The 19,095-nt window shown below is 50.8% G+C and overlaps 1 protein-coding gene across 5 annotated transcripts in view; it reads right to left on the bottom strand.

The window, feature by feature from the left end:
- Positions 1–19,095, bottom strand: part of CLOCK (clock circadian regulator) — a 66,592-nt gene that overhangs the window by 8,276 nt on the left and 39,221 nt on the right. For 3 of the 5 annotated variants that reach the window (XM_029076725.2, XM_029076728.2, XM_001507120.5), the window contains 15 exons: positions 18,852–18,911; positions 17,307–17,455; positions 16,031–16,122; positions 13,989–14,078; positions 11,859–11,979; positions 10,276–10,389; positions 10,016–10,134; positions 9,293–9,375; positions 8,877–8,983; positions 6,171–6,318; positions 4,683–4,758; positions 2,975–3,116; positions 1,904–2,004; positions 1,608–1,697; positions 287–445 (listed from right to left, as the gene is read on the bottom strand). In XM_029076725.2, coding sequence (XP_028932558.1) covers positions 287–445; positions 1,608–1,697; positions 1,904–2,004; positions 2,975–3,116; positions 4,683–4,758; positions 6,171–6,318; positions 8,877–8,983; positions 9,293–9,375; positions 10,016–10,134; positions 10,276–10,389; positions 11,859–11,979; positions 13,989–14,078; positions 16,031–16,122; positions 17,307–17,455; positions 18,852–18,911 — 1,651 coding nt within the window. Of the gene's footprint in view, positions 1–286; positions 446–1,607; positions 1,698–1,903; positions 2,005–2,974; positions 3,117–4,682; positions 4,759–6,170; positions 6,319–8,876; positions 8,984–9,292; positions 9,376–10,015; positions 10,135–10,275; positions 10,390–11,858; positions 11,980–13,988; positions 14,079–16,030; positions 16,123–17,306; positions 17,456–18,851; positions 18,912–19,095 lie in introns of those variants that run through there. The other 2 variants (XM_029076727.2, XM_029076729.2) reach the window with 2 other exon arrangements.

Genomic DNA, 19,095 nt, shown 5'->3' with positions numbered 1-19,095 from the left:
TAGGAGAGGCCAGTTCTTCCTGCGTCACCTATGGCCGCGCTAAGTTCCAGCCTCGTCCCGCAGGGCAGCCGGAATCTCTGCCCACTGCAAACCCCAATGGCCGTCCCCGCTGCCCGGGTCACTTCACCGGGTGGGTGGGCACGCCCCTGCCGGCTACGAGTGAGCTCCGCCAGGGTCCAGGGTGTCGGAAGCGACTCCGCTTCCCCGAGGGAAGCCCGGGGTCCGGGTCATCTGCTTTTGCCACCCCCGCCGCCACCCCGGACGGTCCGGCAGGCCCGCCAGCTACCTGCAGCCCCTGGCCGTGGACCAGCTGCAGCTGCTCCTGGATCCTGCGCAGCTCCTCCTGCTGCCGGTGAATATTGGCCTCGATGACCCGCGTGCGCTGCTCCAGCTGGTCTTTCAGGTGCTGCATGGCCCCCATCTGCGCCGACAACTGGAACGCGGGCTGATCGGCCCCGAGGTGCCAGAGAGAGAGACGTAGATTTCAGCGAGAGCAAACCCCCAGAGACGGGGAACGGGAGGAGCCAGCCGCTCGCCCTGTCCCAGTGCGCCGGATGCCCACTGGCGGCAGAGACGCTGGTGTTCCCCGGCACAGAGCCTGGCAGGGGTGGGCGTGAGGCGGGCTCGGGGGTTTGCAAGGATCTCAAGGTGTCCTGTACAGGAACAGAGGGCCTCAGCGTGAGCCCAGGTCACCCAGACACTCAGCCAGGAGGGCTCACGCCGGCTGAGAGAGGACAGGGTCTTTGACGAGCCCCCTTCCTCCGCTGACTTTTCCGGCTGACGGTGCCGAGAGAGGAATCGTTCCTCCCTCTGTCCATCCCCCGGCGGTGGGCCACGCAACTAGCTCCCCATCCCAAGACTCGCCAGAGCTCCGGTCAGCTCCACTCTGAAGGCCAGCCCATCCTCTCTTCCCACCGGCGCTCGTTCGGGGAGTCGGGCGAGAACCAGCTGCTTCTGGGTGACCTTGGGCGAGTCACGTAAATTCTCTGGGTCTCCGTCTCCTCATGTGTAAAATGGGGATTAAATCCACCTCCCTTCTACTTAGTACTTGAGACCTGTGTGGGACAGGGACCGCGACCAACCTGATTATCTTGAAGCACGGGTCTGGGAGTCATAGGATCTGGGTTCTAATCCCAGCTCTTCCAACTGCTTACCGTGTGACTTTGGGTGCGTTATTTCACTTTTCTAGCCTTGATTTTCCTCAACTGTAAAGCGGGGATTACATCCGACTCCCGGCTACTTGGACTGTGAGCCCCGTGTGGGACAGGGACTGTGTCCAATCTGATTAACCTGATTCTACCCCAGCGCTTACAGCAATGCTTGACACATAGTAAGAGCTTAAATCCCATAACGACGATAATAATAATGGTAATAATGATCACGATCTACCCCAGGGCTTAGCAGACTGCATGGCACATAAGCGCTTAACAAGTACCACGATTATTACCATCATTCTTCTTCTTCTTCTCTGGAACTAGGGTTCAGACATAAGGCCCCCTACCAGCCCTAACGCCTTTGACATCGGCTCGCCGGGCAGACCCCCGGCTTCCGTTCAGAGAGACCGAACCAGCTTCCCCGGCCCCCTCCCCATCCCATCCGAGGCCTACCTGGGAGAGGCCCAGATGGGTCGGGAAAACAGGAGCCTGGGACATGACTGGTGAGGCTAGCGGCTGGCCCACAGACTGGGAGCTTATGGACTAGAACAACAAAACACCTGGGGGTGAGACCCGCTGGCCCCAACGAAACCGTGCGCCCGCACCAGCCCCGACGACCCCCGTGTTCCCCTGCCTCCAACGTCCAAGACGCGGTCGTTTTGCGCCGAGGGGGAATGCCCAGGAGGGCCCCCCGGCTCCCTGGAGGTTTCCGGCACCTTCCGGAGGCGGAGCGGCGGGCCCCGGCCTACCTGGCTGCTGAGGGATGACCGTCGGTGCGCCGTCTTCTCGGGTCCCGGGCCCTGCTGGCGCGGGGGAGTGCTCGGGGCCGCCGGGGCCTTGGTGGGGGTCGCTGAAGCCAAACCACAGAAGGACAAGGGAGAAGCCGCTGCAGAAATCCCTCTCGGGAGGGAGGACTTTCCGAGAGGCATTTCAACCATCTTCTAATTGGGGGGGAGCACGGGGACCTTTTCTCAAACCCAACTGCCTTTTTTTTTTAATGGAGTTCTTTATTCCGGAAAAGTCATTTGGGTTAGGGAAGGTGATGGGTTCTTTCTAAGTGTGGCTTGAAAGAGTTAGTTACCTTCCAAAGGGTGTCTAGACCAATCAATCAGTGGTATTTACTGACGGCTTACTGTGTGCACAGCACTGTACTAAGCGTTTGGGGGAGTACAAACACAGCAGAATCGGTCGACACGATCCCAGGCCTGCCTCCGGCCTGGAACCCCCTCCCTCTTCACATCCGACGATCACTCTCCCCACCTTTGAAGCCTTGAGAGCACTTCTCCGAAAAGTCTTCCCTGACTTGGTCCTCATTTCCTCTTCTCCCACTCCCTTCTGTGCCGCCTTCACTTTTGGATTTACATCCTTCATTCACCCCTTCCTCAGTCTCACGGCAATTACGTACATATCCATCATTTACTGATTGATATCAACGTCTATCTTCCCCTCTAGACCGTAAGCTCATCGAGGACACGGAACATATCTACCGACTCCATTATATTGTACTCTCCCAAATGCTCAGTAGCTCTCTGCACTCAGGAAGTGTTTAGTAAATAGGATTGATGGATCCCTGCTCTCAAGGAGTTTACAATCTAGCACAGTATCTGCTCCCTATTCAGTAGGAGCTTACAATCTAGCACAGTATCTGCTCCCTATTCAGTAGCTAGATCAAGTCCCGGATTTTTAAGGAAGCATCAAAATTCATAACCGTCATGAAACTGTCAGTTTGAAAATGAGTAGAAGAAGATTCTCCTCCCCTGAAGTTTCCTCAGGCCCTGACGGATAATCAAGACAAACCGCTTTCGTTCTGGAGCACTTACAAGGAGGGTCTGAGACCGCAGTGTGAGATGACTTCCTAGAACTCCTGGACGAGGCGGAAGGGGTCGGACTGCGATCAAACCTTTCCAAAGCTTCTTTGAGACTGACCGTGTTGATTCGGTTCTCAGACCCGGAGTCTTGGCTCTGAGGGTCGACACAGAATGATTTCTGAAATACGGTCTCTCTCCCAACCCCTCGGATAATAACAACAACAATCATAATAACATTTAAGCCCTTACTATGTGCTTAACAGGGTAGATACCAGATAATCAGGTCCCACACGGGGCTCACAGTCTAGGGAGAAGAGGTAGCGAACCTCCATTCTGCATATGAAGGAACGGAGGCATGGACAAGTGAAGTGGCTTGCCCAAGGTGACACAGCAGGTACGTAGAGTAGCCAGGATTAGAATCTGGGTCCTCTAGAATTCCAGCTATGGAATTTTGCTATGCCATGCTGCTACTCAGATCCCAAACCACATGCAACTCAATCTGGCAAGAGGTACCTGCCCATCCATTAATACCCGCTTCATTTTCCTCACCAAGCAATTTAATACAGCATGGCTCAGTGGAAGGAGCATTGGCTTTGGAGTCAGGGCTCACGAGTTCGAATCCCAGCTCTGCCACTTGTCGGCTGTGTGACTGTGGGCAAGTCACTTAACTTCTCTGTGCCTCAGTTCCCTCATCTGTAAAATGGGGATTAAGACTGTGAGCCCCAGGTGGGACAACCTGATTCCCCTATGTCTACCCCAGCGCTTAGAACAGTGCTCGGCACATAGTAAGCGCTTAACAAATACCAACATTATTATTATTATTAATACTGGGCCCCGACACTGCTTGAGTTGGCCTTACGATATTTAAAAAACAACAACAATCAACCCCCTCACCACAAAACAGTAGCAACAACAAAAAAAAACCCAAGGCCCACGCTTTCATGACGCAGCACTGAATCCGCTAACAAAGACCGTGATTCTGGCAGCTGATCTGTGGAGGTTTTCTCCCAGCCTCTGAGGGTACCAGCCAGGATGACTAGCCCTCCCGGCCTCCACGAGGAACGGAGGGGTGGGCGACGATAGGGCCCGTTGCACAGCCCTGGATCTGGGCGGAGGAGGCAGGTTGGTTTCACCAGCCGGTCATCTCCGGCTCAACAGTGACCCGCTACAGGGCGCTCGCGAGGCTGACGCTACCCAATCCGACTTTGAGGATATGGGAAACGCATCGCTCCGGCTTCCAGTGCCGCGGTAGCCTTTCCGGGCTGGTGGGCTCCGACCCCTGGGTCTCGGGAAAGGGAGGTGGCAACGGTTCTGATCCGAACCCAGCAATGTGCGTGCCGAGCTTCCCCCCGAGGTCCGCCTCCTGAAATTCTGGCTGAAAACTTTCTCAGCGCTCCAAGGACTAGGGAAGCCTCGGGGAATAATCCTCTCTGCGATCAACAGAGGCTGAGTCACTGTCCCCGTTTCACCCCAACCTGGAGGTATCTCCAAACCCTCCCTTTACCCCTGGGATTCACTCTCCCCTGGCATCCCAGTCTGCTCAAATCGCTCCCACCCCGCCATGCCCTCACAGCCAGCCCCCCCAAGCTTACAGAGATCATTCACATCTCCCCAAAAGCCTCCCCTAGCGAGGACCCGTCTCTCGTTGCAACAGGGAAACCGACTGAGAGAACCTGGCCGACTCTCCCCACGGAAGTCCCGAGCATGCTCGGAAACGCACTTTGTCCGCAGCTATCTCGGGAAGAGACTCTTCGATGCCAAGTTCTCGTCGCCTTTCCGCTCTAACTTCCGCGTAACTGAAAAAGAAGAATTCGCACGTCAGGGTCGACAGGGCGCATTACTGGCCCTGGTTTCAAGAGAAAAGCAGCGTGGCCTAATGGATAGGGCACAGGCCTGGGAGTTCTAACCTCGGCTCCGCGACTTGTCCGCTGCGTGACTTTGGGCAGATCATATAACTGCTCTGGGCCTCAGTTACCTCGGCTGGAAAATGGGGATTAAAACTGTGAAGCCCCATGCAGGACATGGACTGTGGCCTTTCTGATTTTCCTATTAAGTATTAATATATTATACTAAATTAAATATTAAATTAATACAGTACCTGGCACATAGTAATTGCTAACAAATATCAAGTAAAAAAAAAAAGGCTTTTTACCTGCACTCCACAGACCACGTAATCATATTTAAGGCAAACCCACCTCTCACAAATAATATTTGGCTTGGAACTCACGAGGATGTAATCCCATGATATCTGAGGATAACAGTGTAACTGACTGAAGACTGTAAGGTCACTGTGGGCAGGAGATGTGTCTACCAACTCTGCTGTAGTCTCCTAAGCATTTAGTACAGTGCTTGGCATACAATGAGCGCTCAATAAACGTGACTGATTGAACTGAAATGATGCAAAGTGTTAGCAGCTAAATAGGAATGAGGACCGCCTCCTAGGCTAGGAAACAGGGAGACTCTGGGTCGTATCTTGAATATTCTATTACTTGCTCCTCCCTGCATTTCTGTACACCTTCCCTGTTAGACTGTGAATGAATTGAGAGCAGGGATCATGTCTAGTAACCTTGTTGTTTGCTCCCATGTGCAAAGTACAGTGCTCTGGGCATAACAGGAGCTCAGCACATACTCCTGCCTGGCGAGACGGGGGCAGAGGGATGGCGGTGGGCGTGGGGAAGGGCAGAAGCCAAGTGCCCGCTGACAGTTGGTGCAGGGGCTGGCCTTAGGCCTGGGCTGGCTCCAACCTCCTTCAGAACCAGAACCCAGAACCTTCCTCCCATCTTGCCCCACTCCCGTCTGGCTCCCGAGTGGCTCCCGGTTCAGGGCAGGTTAGCAGGGCAGGGGGCGGGGAGAGTGAAGGCCGATCCGAGAGCCCCTCGGGGGCAGATGCAGCCCACTCGGTCCCTGGAGTGGACGTGAAAGTCCTCAGCTGTTATACTCTCCCATGTGCACTTGCTTTCCCAAGTGTTTAGTACAGTGCTCTGCACACCGTAAGCGCTCGGCAAATACGAACGATCGATGGATTGATCCTCACTGGTATCTGTGGCGACTACACGGTTCCCTCGCTACCAGCTACGGAAACACAAGCCTCGTACTGAAAATGCCCTGAATGACGACGTCTTCGGGACACATCCTCGAACAAGGCAGTCAGACTTTTCACGCTCATGGAAACCCCGTCCCCTCTTCCCCAGGGGCAAGGGGTTCTTACCTCACTACCGTGTGCGTACAGACGATGAACTCCGGCCGTGAATTCCACTGATGGTAGGTGATGTAGTAATGAGTCTGGAGCCAAATCCACTGTTGTCCTTTTGTCAGAAACCTGTAATAACACGACTTGCCTTTCCCGTATTGCATTACTGAAAAACAAACAAAAGAGGTCTTGATTCGCACTCAATTACAGCCCGAGGAACCAACGGCTACTCAGAGACCAATCTTCCTGATTAAATCTACTGGACGGACCTCTCCCTCTGACAACAAAGTGATCTGTCAAGCCCAAGAGCTACCCCACAAGGGCTCGGGTGGTGCCTGAGCCTTTGATTTGCCACATCTGTCATCAACTCGAGGGGTCGCATCGGCCGATCTCCATCAGAGACTCTAAGAGCAGAGAGCAAAGTGTGGCCATTCTTGCCACTTCCAGCAGCCTCAGCTCCCCTCTAATTATTAAGAATCAGAGACTCCCGGAGCTGGGAGGAGCCGTGAGAGGTCATCGGGGACAGCCACCTGGCTCCAGGCAGGTGAGTGGCTTATCCTCTACTTTCCTCTCCATCCAAACTGCTACGCCATTAATACGATCACTCATCCCATCCAACCTGGATTACTGCATCAGCCCCCTTGTTGACCTCCCAGCCTCCTGTCTCTCCTGTCCACACTTCACTCTGCTGCCTCGATAATTTTTCTATAAAAACGTTCAGGGCACGTCACCCCGCTCCTCGAAAAACTCCAGTGGTTGCCCATCCGCCTCCGCATGGAACAAAAACTCCTCACCACTTAAGCAGTCCACCACTTTGCCCCCTCCTACCTGACTTCGCTTTTCCCCCACAACTCAGCCTGCACACTTCGCTCCTCTAGTGCTAAACCTCCCTCTGTGCCTCCATCTCGCCGCTGACCCCTAGGCCACGTCCTGCCTCTGGCCAGGAAAGCCCTCCCTCCTCAAATCCGACAATGACTCTTCCTCTCTTCAGAGCCTTATTGAAGGCACATGTCCAAGAGGGCTTTCCAGATAAAGCCCCCCGCTTTTCCTCTTCTACCATTTCTTTCTGCGTCGCCCTGACTTGCTCCCTTTGTTCTTCCCCCTTTCCCATCCCCACAGCACTTATGTACATATCTGTAATTTATTTATTAGTACTGTTGCCTGTCTCCCCGCCTCCAGACTGTAAACTCGTCTTGGGCACGACATATGTCTGTTTATTGTTGCACTGCACTCTCCCAAGCGCTTAGTACAGTGCTCTGCAAACAGTAAGAGCTCAATAAACACGACTGAATGAAGAAATTAATAATCAGTCCAGCCCAGTGGAGCATCTCCAGGATAGAGATGCCGCTCTCCTGGGGCAACCTATTCTCCTGGGAGAGTCAAGAAAACCTTTCTTATGTTCAATCCAAATCCCTCCTGCTTAAATTTCCATCCAAGCAGTGTTGTCTAGTAGATAGAGCGTGGGCTTGGGAGTCAGTAGGACCGGCTTTCAAATCCCGGCTCTGCCATCTGTCTGCTGTGTGACCTTGGGCAAGTCACTCCACTTCTCCGGGCCTGTTACCCCATCTGTAAAATGGGGATTGAGACTGTGAGCCCCATGTGGGACATGGATTGTGTCCAACCCGATTAGTCTGTCTCTACCCCAGTGCTTAAAACAGTGCCTAGCACACAGTAGGCGCTTAACAAATACCGTAAAAAGATGACAACAGTCCTCCGGCCCACACTCAGTGGCTCTTGAGGACGATGGGCTGGCGTCCTCCCCATAAACACCCGCACGTGTGGGAAGATGGTTGTCAGGCACCTGCGATCCTCCTGTTCCCTAGACAAAACAAACTCGATCCCTTTCACCTCGTTCCAACCCTTCGATCGGTTTCTAAACTCTCCGTTGGATCTCCCTCTAAGCTGTGAGCTTGTCTGGGCAGGATACTCTCCCAAGCGCTTAATACAGTACTCTGCACACAGAAAGTAAATACCACTGATTGTTTGATCCTGAGTATCTTTTCTCCTTCCAGTTTCAAGCGCGGTGCACAAAATGGGGCCTAGCCCACTGATGAGGGAGTGATAAGCGTGTGAGAGGGGAAAGGGTGCCTTCACGACTCTTGTCGGTCGGCTGCGGGTGACCCAACCCAGGTCCAAACTGGATTGTTCTGAAACTGGCCACCACCCACTGCTGACTCACGCAGCTCACACTGACGGTTTAACCAGCCCTCCTGTCCCTTGCTGCTGAAGGTAGGCCTGGCGGGTCTTTCCCCCATCCTGGATTGGTGGGCTTCCATCTTTGCCCCTAAGGGTGAATTTCATCCTGATTTTGTAGAACCACCGGCCCTCTCTGCCTTGGCCACCGGGAAGTTTCCTCCTGGATTCCAGTGGATTAGAAACTCCATCCTGAGGGTCTGAGACCTATTAGCTCCATTCCTTCTTCCCAGACCTCAGGGCACACTCTGACCCATCACTAGCTCCAGGACCGGCTCCTAGCGGACACTGCCCTCGGACCTGCAGAGTCCTGATAGGCCTCACAACTACGAGGGGTCCCACCCTTGAGCCACCTGGAGAATCCACCTTACTAGGGGTCCCACCCTCGAGTCACCTGGGGATCCACCACACCACAAGGCGGCCATGGGCACAGGTTCTCAGAAACCCAACGAGAGGGCAGCCGGGTACCATTTCTTCCCAAAGTCCTGGAAAAGCTGGGGAAGACAGCAGGAAACAGAAAGGTTTACTTACGGTGCTCGTGGCATTTTGCCAGATTGTCCAGGTCATCCACGTGATAGTAATCGTAGCCTGAGGTGCCCAGGACCTCAAATGGTAAATATCCTATTATGGGAGGGGCCCTGGGTTATGTTAAAAAAAGAGAGAAACAGTCACTTTCCCCGCCCAAGTGAAAAACAATCCCAGTCTCTGAGATCAGCTTCACTGGAGCCTTTATTCTTCGATAATGGCCGACTCAATTTCTTCCCCACAGATCCCACCCATCTGATCCGTGGGATCTGTGGAAAGGGAGCGTGACTGTTCCATCACTACATCGTACTCTCCCAAGCGCGAAGTACGGTGCTCTGCCCGCAGTGAGTGCTCAATAAATACAACTGCCTGACTGACTGAAAGACTCCGGCCAGGTAGGACCGCAGCACCGGGACACCCACCTGTGATCCAAGAAGAGGAACTTCCATTCCAAGCTGTGCCTCGACGTGAACTCCTCGTTGGGTTCTTCCACGGTGCACATTTCCTGCCAACGGACATCGCAAACAGACACCACGATACTTCAAGTCACATGGGTTACGTGTCACTCGGCGGGAGGAGGGACCGAGTGGGGGGTGCGTCCGTCCCCAGAGCTAGGTGAAGGGACACGGGATGAGGGGGTGGGGCGGAGGGGAGCAGTTCTATTCCCCCCGAGAGGCACGGGGTGGATGCCCTGCTCTCCTTTTCTCCTCCCTTAAGCCTCACGGCCAGCAATCTCAACCCTTCTTCCCATCCCGCCTCCCCCTCGTGATTAACCTCTCTCCTGGGCAAACAAGGGAAAGATGCTGCTGCTCGCTCCCGCTCCTCATGGCTGTGTCTGTGTCCGGGGGTGTCTTGCCCTCCTTTTTTGGGTTGGCAGTGGGCCAGAGATGATGGAATGGACCCGGGGGGTCGGGGAGGGGGGCACCTGAGGACCACCGATGCAGAGCCACCCCTAGGATACTAGCAAATAAACGGCTTAAAGGCCTTCCTGCCCCCACGGACTCTGACGCACTAACGGACCACCAGCCATACGGGACTGTGGGAAGTTCGTTATTCTGGAAATGCCAAAGGAAACGTGGCCGTTTCGAGGAGGAAGACGGAAACTCTACCGGGGATCGGGAGCTGGGGGAGAATCCCAAATTTACCTTAATGAACTGAGGTGTAGCTAACCTAACAGTTGCTACGAAACACACTCTGTCTTCATATGGAGGTCTATGGGACCGCTGGACAGTGCCTTCAAAACCGTTGTGCGTTGAACTGGACACTGTGTGCAGCAAACAAATCCAGAACAATTAACCGCTCTACCGTCTTTACCTCAGATGTTGCTTAGCAACACAGGTCCTGGGGACAATTCTGAGCGTAAAAATACAGAGGACCCCAGTAAAGAAGCAATCTGCAAACGTACCACTGTTCAAGGACTTGAAGTTTCCTATGAACTTTACATATTCGTATGTAGATGGCTCTTTAGGGTCTATTGTCCCTCGCAGAATGTGGCAACAGAATTCTAGCTGATTTTTGGCTGAAACAGAACAAAAAGCCTATTTATTTACACGATGGAGCTGCCCGCGCAATTAGAAAACACTCTCGTCCAAGGAACACTTGATGTGCCACGTTCTTACCAAGCTGTTTCATCGAGAGAGATCGAATTGTTTTTCCATTAAAAATGCACAATTAAAAAAACCCAAAACAAAACACCGACTATAATGCAGTGTAAAATGAGACCTCATTTTAAAAGGACCCAGCTAATTTTTCATAGGATTTTCAAGTAACGGACCACTCCGGATTGTGATTTTCTGTCGGTTTTGCCCACGTCTTTTTCGCCCCCATACATCCCAACTGATAAGTGCGTTCCGGGCTCCGCGTGTACTGAACTCGGGTGATGATGACTAATTTTACGTTCACTCAAAGCGCTTTTACGCTTATCTGGGAGGAAACATTTCAAAAGGGCAGTAAAAAAAAAATACAACCATTTTGTTTCATCCAGCAGCATTTCACGTTACAACACCAACTTCAGTTTCGTTTCACTTTGGTTTGTCCAAGCTGAAAACCGTCCCACTCCTTTGCAGAGGCCCCAAAGCAGGTTACGAGGGGAACGATCAATTCGCTTTCCATAGACTGACCTGATCAAACCAACCAAAGCTGCCAAAATTGCTTTCCTGAATCGCCAGTCCTCCAGGACCTTATCACTACCCAGCTCTAGAAAGTGCTCTAGAAGGCAGCAGGTGGGGGCATTTGAGTCTCCGTATCTGATCCGAGGGAGGGAGACCACCGATCCAGGGCTGGATTCCCCCCACCCCGGCTCTGGTGTCGCCGGCTCTGGAATCCGGGTGGGTTGCTGTCCCCTCCCGTCCTCTGGTCGGAGGCGGGTCTTGAAGAGGATCGTACCCCAGCTCCATTCCCACCTGGGGGAGGTTTGGATCTGCCCCACCTGGCTGACTGCCCACGGCTTCACCCTGGCAGAGAGAACGCCAATCGGGAAGGAGATGGGAGACCTTCGCGGGGGCTTGCGGCGTTCATTCGCGTCGGCTGTTACTGTTCTTAACCGGGAAGCAGTGTGGTCTAGTGGATAGAGCACAAGTCTGGGAGTCACAGGGCCTGAGTTCTAATCCTGGCTCTGCCACTTGTCTCCAGTGTGACCTTGGGCAAGTCACTTCGCTTCTCTAGGCCCCTGTTCTGTCATCTGCAAAATGGGGATTTTCTACTCCTTCCTACTTAGACGGTCTCACGTGGGACCTGACGATCTTGAATCTACCCCAGCACTTAAGTACAGTGCTTGGCACCCAGTAAGCACTTAAACAACACCACGATTCATTATTATTATATAATTATTATTATTAAATTATTATATTTTATAATATGAAATACATTATATTTTATATTATATATAAAATAGATCTTTTCGCTTGTCCGGATTTTAACTTCTCTGTAAAAACAAAGCAAAACGCGTTTTTCTCCCCAAGTCACTACAATAGAAGACCCGTCACTTACATTTTAAATATTCTGGGGCCAATGAATCACTTTCCAATAGATGAGTTGACAGTGTTTTATAAACTGCTGCATGCTCCCCCTCTGGGATGAAATTAAATATACTCTGATCCACAAGATCAGACTGAAAAAGAAAAAAGGTTGTGAGGTAGGTTTAGGCATTTAGAAATAGTCTTAAATTTTGTAGAGTCATTTTGCTTGACCACACGTTTTGACTAAGCATTTTGGATAGGACACGAGGGAAGAATTAAGAAACATGAGTCTGTTCTGGTTGAGCGCCATCGGCTGGAGACTCAGGGGCCTGGGTTCTAATCCCGTCTCTGCCACTTGCCTGCTGTGTGACCTTGGGCAAGTCACTTAACTTCTCTAGGTCTCAGTAAAAGGAAGGGTGAAATACCGGTTTTCTCTCCTCCTTAGATCGGGAGCCTCATGTGGGACAGGGCCTATGTACGGCCTGTTTTTCTTGCATCTACCCCGGAGCTTGGCACAGAGTAAGGGCTTACAAAAATACCACTGATTATTATTACTGTTATTCATTATCCACAAGTTGGCCGAGGGGGACTCAGGGATGAGGAAACACACGAGCACATGTACGAGGCGAAGGACAAGTTGTGCTGTCGCTCTGCTACCCGGCTCTGCGTCAGCTCTTTTGTGCTGTACTGAACAGCACTTCGGGTCTTTGCCCCTTGTACTGTTTATGATTGAGAAAAATACCAACGAGCGGCAAGGACGCAGGCCTTTCTGCTAGTGGTGCTCTTAACAATGACAGAGGAATCTGTGTGGGAAAACGCCATGATACCTCAGAACCATCCATCCTCTAGCCCGTTCCCTCGAGGTCCCCGAGGACAAAAACACCGCCCCCACGGTATGGCAGAAGAGGCGGGATCGTGCTATTTATTCAAAAGCTGATCGGGCTCGAGGCTCTGCATGCGGTAAGTGCTCAAAAAATACGACTGATTGATTGACTGAGAGGAGGGAAGGGGATACGGGGCTGTCAGCCGAGGGGAAGTGCGTCCTTGCACTTGACTCCCCCTCTCTCCCACGGCCCTGGTGCCCGGTGCCACCCGGCCCCGTGGGCAGGCCCGTGGGGAGGTTGTATCCATAACCCTTGCTTCCCATCACACCTCCTTTCCGCCTGTTGCTCTTGAGTGCTTTAAATCAAACTAACTAAGCTCGGTAGAGTAACTACGAACCAGAGAATAACACACGAAAAGAAATTTGCCACCAGGTTAAAAAAAAAAAAAGTCCTGGCAAAGTGGATAAAGAATGGGCCTGGGAGTCAGAAGGTCATGGGATCTAATCCCAGCTCTGCCACTTGTCCGCTGTGAGACCCTGGGCAAGTCACTTCACTTCTCGGTGCCTCGGTTACCTCATCTGTAAAACGGGGATTAAGACTGGGAGCCCTATGAGGGACAGGGACTGTGTCCAGCTCGATTTGCTTGGATACAACCCAGCACTTAGTACAGTGTCTGGCACAAGAAAGCATTTAGCAAATACCACAGTCATTATTAATATTACTATTATTATTATTATTATTCCAGGCATTAAGTTAGGCGCTTTGGAAGGCGCATTAATTCTTTCACTCCACAAGGAGGGGTTGTAGCTCACTGCGACTTAACTCCCTACTGGAAAATTAACGGAATGACCAAGAATATTGGGCTTAATTAATATTATTATCCATCAATTGTCTTTATTGAGCGCTTACTGTGTGCTGAGCACTGTACTAAGCTCTTGGGAGAGTGAGATATAACAGAATCGGTGGACACGTTCCCCGTCCACAACGAACTCACACAACTTTAATCCATTCGCACGCTCCTTACGCCTTGCAGAGAGCTTTAGCGTGATTTTTTTTATCCAGTTCTCATTTCAACGGGTCTTATTATTGCCATTGTCCAAACTGAGGCGAAAGACTCCGGGTGATTCCATGGCTTCAATAAGGTAACACTATAAATCAGATGCACTCTGATTTTCCCATTCTTTTACCTGTTGAACCTGATTTTCCCTCCTCTGTTTTCTTGAGAATTTTTCCAAATCAGTACTACATCTGATTTTCTGCTGAGTTCTAGCAACACAGCCCATTGTAAAACCTGGCCCGGAGATGATTCCTTAGAGGATGGGTTTTTTTGTACTTACTGGCAAATGTTCAAGTAGTGAAGTTATGCTTTCAGACACGTATATTATACTTCCATCTGTCATGATTGCTAAAAAAAAACCATCAAGAGCCTGAAATTAAACATAATGGGCAGTTAAACAAAAGAGGGAAAAAAAGGACATGACAAATCAAATCCTATATTCTTCTCCAGATGAAGGACAGGGTCCCTTTATTGTCACTTTAGAATGCCCTCTAATATCAGAATATTAGAACTCCCTCTAATTACAACTAATGCCTAGGGCTGTTAACACCTCTCTTCCTCTCATTTAAAGTATTTTTACTGTGGGTACTCGTTTATGGTGTGAGAGAAAATCCTTCCCCCACTCCCTATGACTTTGCCTTTTAGTTTCATTACCGTAAATACAGTCGTAAGCACGCGTAAATCTCTAATCAATAATAAGTGGTCTCAAAGATCATGTTTCCATTTTCAGATTCTTCTTTCCACTGTCTAAGGGACTGGGAACTACACATAAACTTTAAGGAATATTAACTAGGCAAGTAGCAGAGCAGGCAGCAGATTGGAACTATCTGAACTATTTGGAGGCTCATATGCAGCCTCCACTGTACCTTCAGTTTTTTGAAAGGCAAAAATTATTACAGTAGCAGATATTTAATACTAAAACACCCACGCATACACCCACACAAGACGCTGAAGTGGCAAAAAAAAACCACCGCAATGGCACAATGACCTTCCGGAATCGCCTATGTTCTGGGAGGAGTGCTACGTTTGTCTCTTTCAAAGAGAAAACACTGATTTCACTTTTCCCATTTAAAAAAAAAATTCCAATTTATGTTTAGAGATTAAAGATTCTCACTGAAAATATTTGGGTCACTTTTTCCATCTACTCTGAACTTGGTACAAGTTGGTATGGGCTCCCTGGCCCTAGAAAAATGAGGTTATTCAATTATTAGATTGTGAGCCTCTCGTGGCAACTGGCTTCTGGGGTACTCTCCCGGGCACTCAGCACAGTGCTCTGCGCACACAAGGCCGCTGGGGCCAGGCCCTCCCCACAGCAGGTAGCCAGCCTGGACATGGACATCAGTCAATGCTATTTACTGAGGGCTTACTGTGTGTGTAGGGTACTAGACTGAGTGCTTGGGAGAATATAACACAAAAGAGTTCTAGACAAGGTCCTTGCCCACAGGGAGCTTACAGTCTAGAGGATACCTAAAGAAATCAGTTAATCGTATTTATTGAGCGCTTACTGTGTGCAGAGCACTCTATTAAGCGCTTGGGAGAGTGCAATACAACAATGTAACAGGCACATTCCCTGCCCACAACGAGCTTACATAGTATTAACTTAGTTCCTGAGGGAGGGAAGCCGGGATGAGAAAAACCAGACCAGTTCTGAGTCTCGCCCCCGGCCCCGTGACATCACACTTTTCCTTGAGGCCTTGGTCCCGGGAACCCCGCCCGACGGCCTGCCTCGGGGGAATTCAGCCAGCCCACTGGGTGCGAAAGTCCAGTTCTGCTCCCCTAGGTCGTCTGGCACTGGGCCCCGCTGTGGGGACTGTAACCTTTCCCTTTCGCCTCGGAACCACCGTCAGCTTCCGGGTTAAATGTTTCTAACGGTTTCTGGCAGCTTCAGGGGTGTGGCTGAGAGATGCCCCCTCGCCATATGTCGCATATGATGGCATTGTTATTTTGCACGCACACAGAGCGTCACACAGAACGTGGAGGGCAGGGTGAAGGGGGCGGAAGGCCGAATACCAGAGAAGGAGAATGAATAGTCAGGGGCCCAGGGCCCACCGCCCGAGCTCGGGGCCGGACAATCCGAACGGTCGGGGGTCCGGACCGCTACGGCCATCAGGACCAACCCCCAGGCACACCTCTCCCCCTTACAACAGCACTGTGCTGGCGTCAGCGAGGCCGGGAGGCCCAGCGTGCAACAAACTTGATTCGTTGGAATCTACTGGGGTCCCGGGACCCTAAGGTTGCTAATCAAGATCAATCCTGTCATTTTTCCCCTACGTTCCCCTTTTGAGGATATGGCCATTTTCTCAGAGACGAACCACAATATACCTCCAACATTAACTGTGTAAACTCTTCATTACTAAGGAATGTAGGCTTCCAGTCCTGTCGGATTTCACTGGCATCTGATTGTGCGGTGATTTCTGAAAACACAACAGTGGAACACATCAACCCTTGGCTTCCAGAATAAATGCTCGTTTAGATTGCGAGCCCGCTGTTGGGCAGGGATTGTCTCTATCTGTTGCCAAATCGTACATTCCAAGCGCTTACTTCAGTGCTCTGCACATAGTAAGCTCTCAATAAATACGATAGAATGAATGAATGAAATTCTGTTGAGAACAGTAGTTTGATATCCCCAAATTCTCTAGTACCATGGTGGGAAACAGGGCACGAATCTTGAAATTAAAGGGTCAAAAACTCGCTTCACCGAAATTTTCATTCTTTAACGACTGTGCCCGCCGTGCCCAGAAAATGCCAGTCGCAAAAGGGCAGAATGAAAAGCAGCTCATCACATTCATCGGGTTCGCTCAGTGGGGGAGCGGACGAGACCCGCCTAATAGGTTTGTAAAGAAGAGCCGACCTTTGAACCCAGACCAGCAGACTGGAAAGAATGGGAAATCTAGTGCCAACCAGAACTAACGGCTTCCACCTCTGTATTCCCTCCCAGCCCCTAGCACAGCGTTCTCCGTACCGTAAGCACTTAATACAAACTAGTACTACAACCGGAAATAGCTCTTTTGGGGAATCCCACTTTTAATTCACGGACGCATTCCCCAGCGTGGCAGGCGTGTATTTAGAAAAGCAAGGCACAGGAATCCCCTAGCCCAACCCTAATTTCCAGAATTAACACTGGCTCTGCCCCGAAACTGTGACCTAAAAAACCTGTGGTAACCTTGTCCAGAGAAACAACCGTCCGGATTTCAATTGAGTGGGTTCTAATGAGCCTTTTGGTACTTTGCAGGTTGGTTTTACTTTCCTCTCTAGGTTCCCCTTCCATTCTTTAGTATAAAATCCAACTCAACTCATTTTTTCCCCTTGAACCTCTCTCTTCCTGGGCTCTTACTGTCTCGGTGTCTCACTGCTAATTACTCTCAAATAAAATTTACTTTTGCTCAGGGGCAGAGTGAATGAAGGCAGGAATGCAGCCTGCTGAGGTAGACTCCCCACCCCCGTGGGCAGCTGAGGGAGCATTTCCCAACCGCTTCTCCTTCTCCCCCGCCTCTCGGGGCCAGAAACAGTCTGCCGCACCCAGAGGCCCCCGGATGGAAGGACGGAGACCCCCAGAATGCTTTCGGAGGGACGGCATCCGGTCCTGCGCTCCAGTTACCTCTGTGCTTCCGCAGGAAATCGATGGTCTTTTGCAGAACAGTGGACTTGTCCATCTTGCGAGCGCTGCCTGGGAGCATTGACCCCAGTTCTTTGATAAGGACATTGAACTGATCTCTCCGCTTCTTTTCTGATTTGTTTCTAGACACTCTGGGAAAACAAAGTGGGGGGTGGGGAGAAACACATCAGCTGGCGAAGCGAGACGGATATCCCCTCGCTCCACTGGCTCTCGGCCAAACCGGCAGGACCTCTGACAGCATAAATCAAGTAAAAGCAAATATTTGCACGCTCCCATCACCGAGCGCTTTAATAGGGCAGTGATCTCAACTCGGGCTGTCCTTGGTTCAACCGTTCCCTAGACTCAAGATGAGGACACGCCTTTTGCGGTCAATGGATTAAAGCTAGGATGTCCAAATCTGCCACCGACTTCTAGAGCCGACTAACAGCGTAATAGCATCCGTGAATTCCTACAGGGAGGAAAGAGGCCAATCGACGGGTAGCTGTAAAGCCTCACCAATTCAGACAACAGGGCTTCGGTCTGAATTAAGATGCCTGAATTGTAGAAATTGTTTAAAAATGGAAATATAGTCTGGTAGGGTAGATGTGCCCCTAGACATCCCCGGGTGTCCTATTCCTGGTGTCTCTCGCTACTATTCCTGGAAGCAGCGTGGCTCAGTGGAAAGAGCCCAGGCTTGGGAGTCAGGGGTCATGGGTTCGAATTCCGGCTTTGCCACTTGTCAGCTGTGTGACTGTGGGCAAGTCACTTCACTTCTCTGTGCCTCAGTTCCCTCATCTGTAAAATGGGGATGAAGACTGTGAGCCTCACGTGGGACAACCTGATGACCCTGAATCTACACCAGCGCTTAGAATAGTGCTCTGCACATAGTAAGCGCTTAACAAATACCAACATTATTATTTTCATCTTTGTGTTTTTAAATCTGCCTTTACTGCCCACCACTTCTACCTATTAATCATAAGTATGGTATTTCTTATGCGCTTACTACGTGCCAAGCACTGTCCTAAGCACCAGGGTAGGGACAATTGCTTGGCACATAGTAAGCACTTAACAAATACCCTCATTATTATTACAATCCAATCAGGCACCACATGCAGTTCCCAGTTGAAGGGGGAGGGAGAATTTCCTCCGGTGTACTCTTTCCCAGCATTTAGTACAGTGCTCTGCACACAGTAAGCGCTTAATAAGTACTATTACTGCTACTATCAGGAATTTAATTCTCACTTTAGAGATAAGGAAACTGAGGCACAGAGAAGTTACATGGCTTGCCCAAGGCCGAGCACGAAGAGCCTTCATACGCTACTTGTCTATCTCATCCTACCTACGCTGTTACTAGTTGTATTTCGGTTCGTCTTCCGGCTCCCACTGTTTGCGTCTGCGCATCTCGACGTTCAGACTGCAAGCTCTTTGAGGACAGGGGAAGAGTCTCTTGTTGCTGCTGAGCTATCCACAGAGTTTAGAACAAGGATCTGCACACAGGAGGTATGCAAATACACCTGATTTACAATTACTGAGGTCAAACAAGGCTACCTTTTGGCTTTATCCTTGTCATCTTCTTCCACCAGCCCATCGAAAATACTACCTTCATCTCTGCAAGAGAACAGTGAAATATTAAAGTACAATACGGTTCTCTCCGTGCACCCAAGATCATCTAATCAGGACATTGTGCAGAGCTGAACTAGCTCATCGTATTAAACACTGGGCATTTTAATTTGACAAAGTCATCTTGCTGCCCAAATTAAAATACTTTAACTGACTTCTTCGCTTGTATTCT

Source organism: Ornithorhynchus anatinus, chromosome 12 (genome assembly GCF_004115215.2).
Source record: "Ornithorhynchus anatinus isolate Pmale09 chromosome 12, mOrnAna1.pri.v4, whole genome shotgun sequence".
In the NCBI taxonomy this organism is placed as follows: domain Eukaryota; kingdom Metazoa; phylum Chordata; class Mammalia; order Monotremata; family Ornithorhynchidae; genus Ornithorhynchus; species Ornithorhynchus anatinus.
The sequence above is the reverse complement of the archived record's forward strand: the minus strand, read 5'-3'. Positions and strand labels throughout refer to the sequence as shown.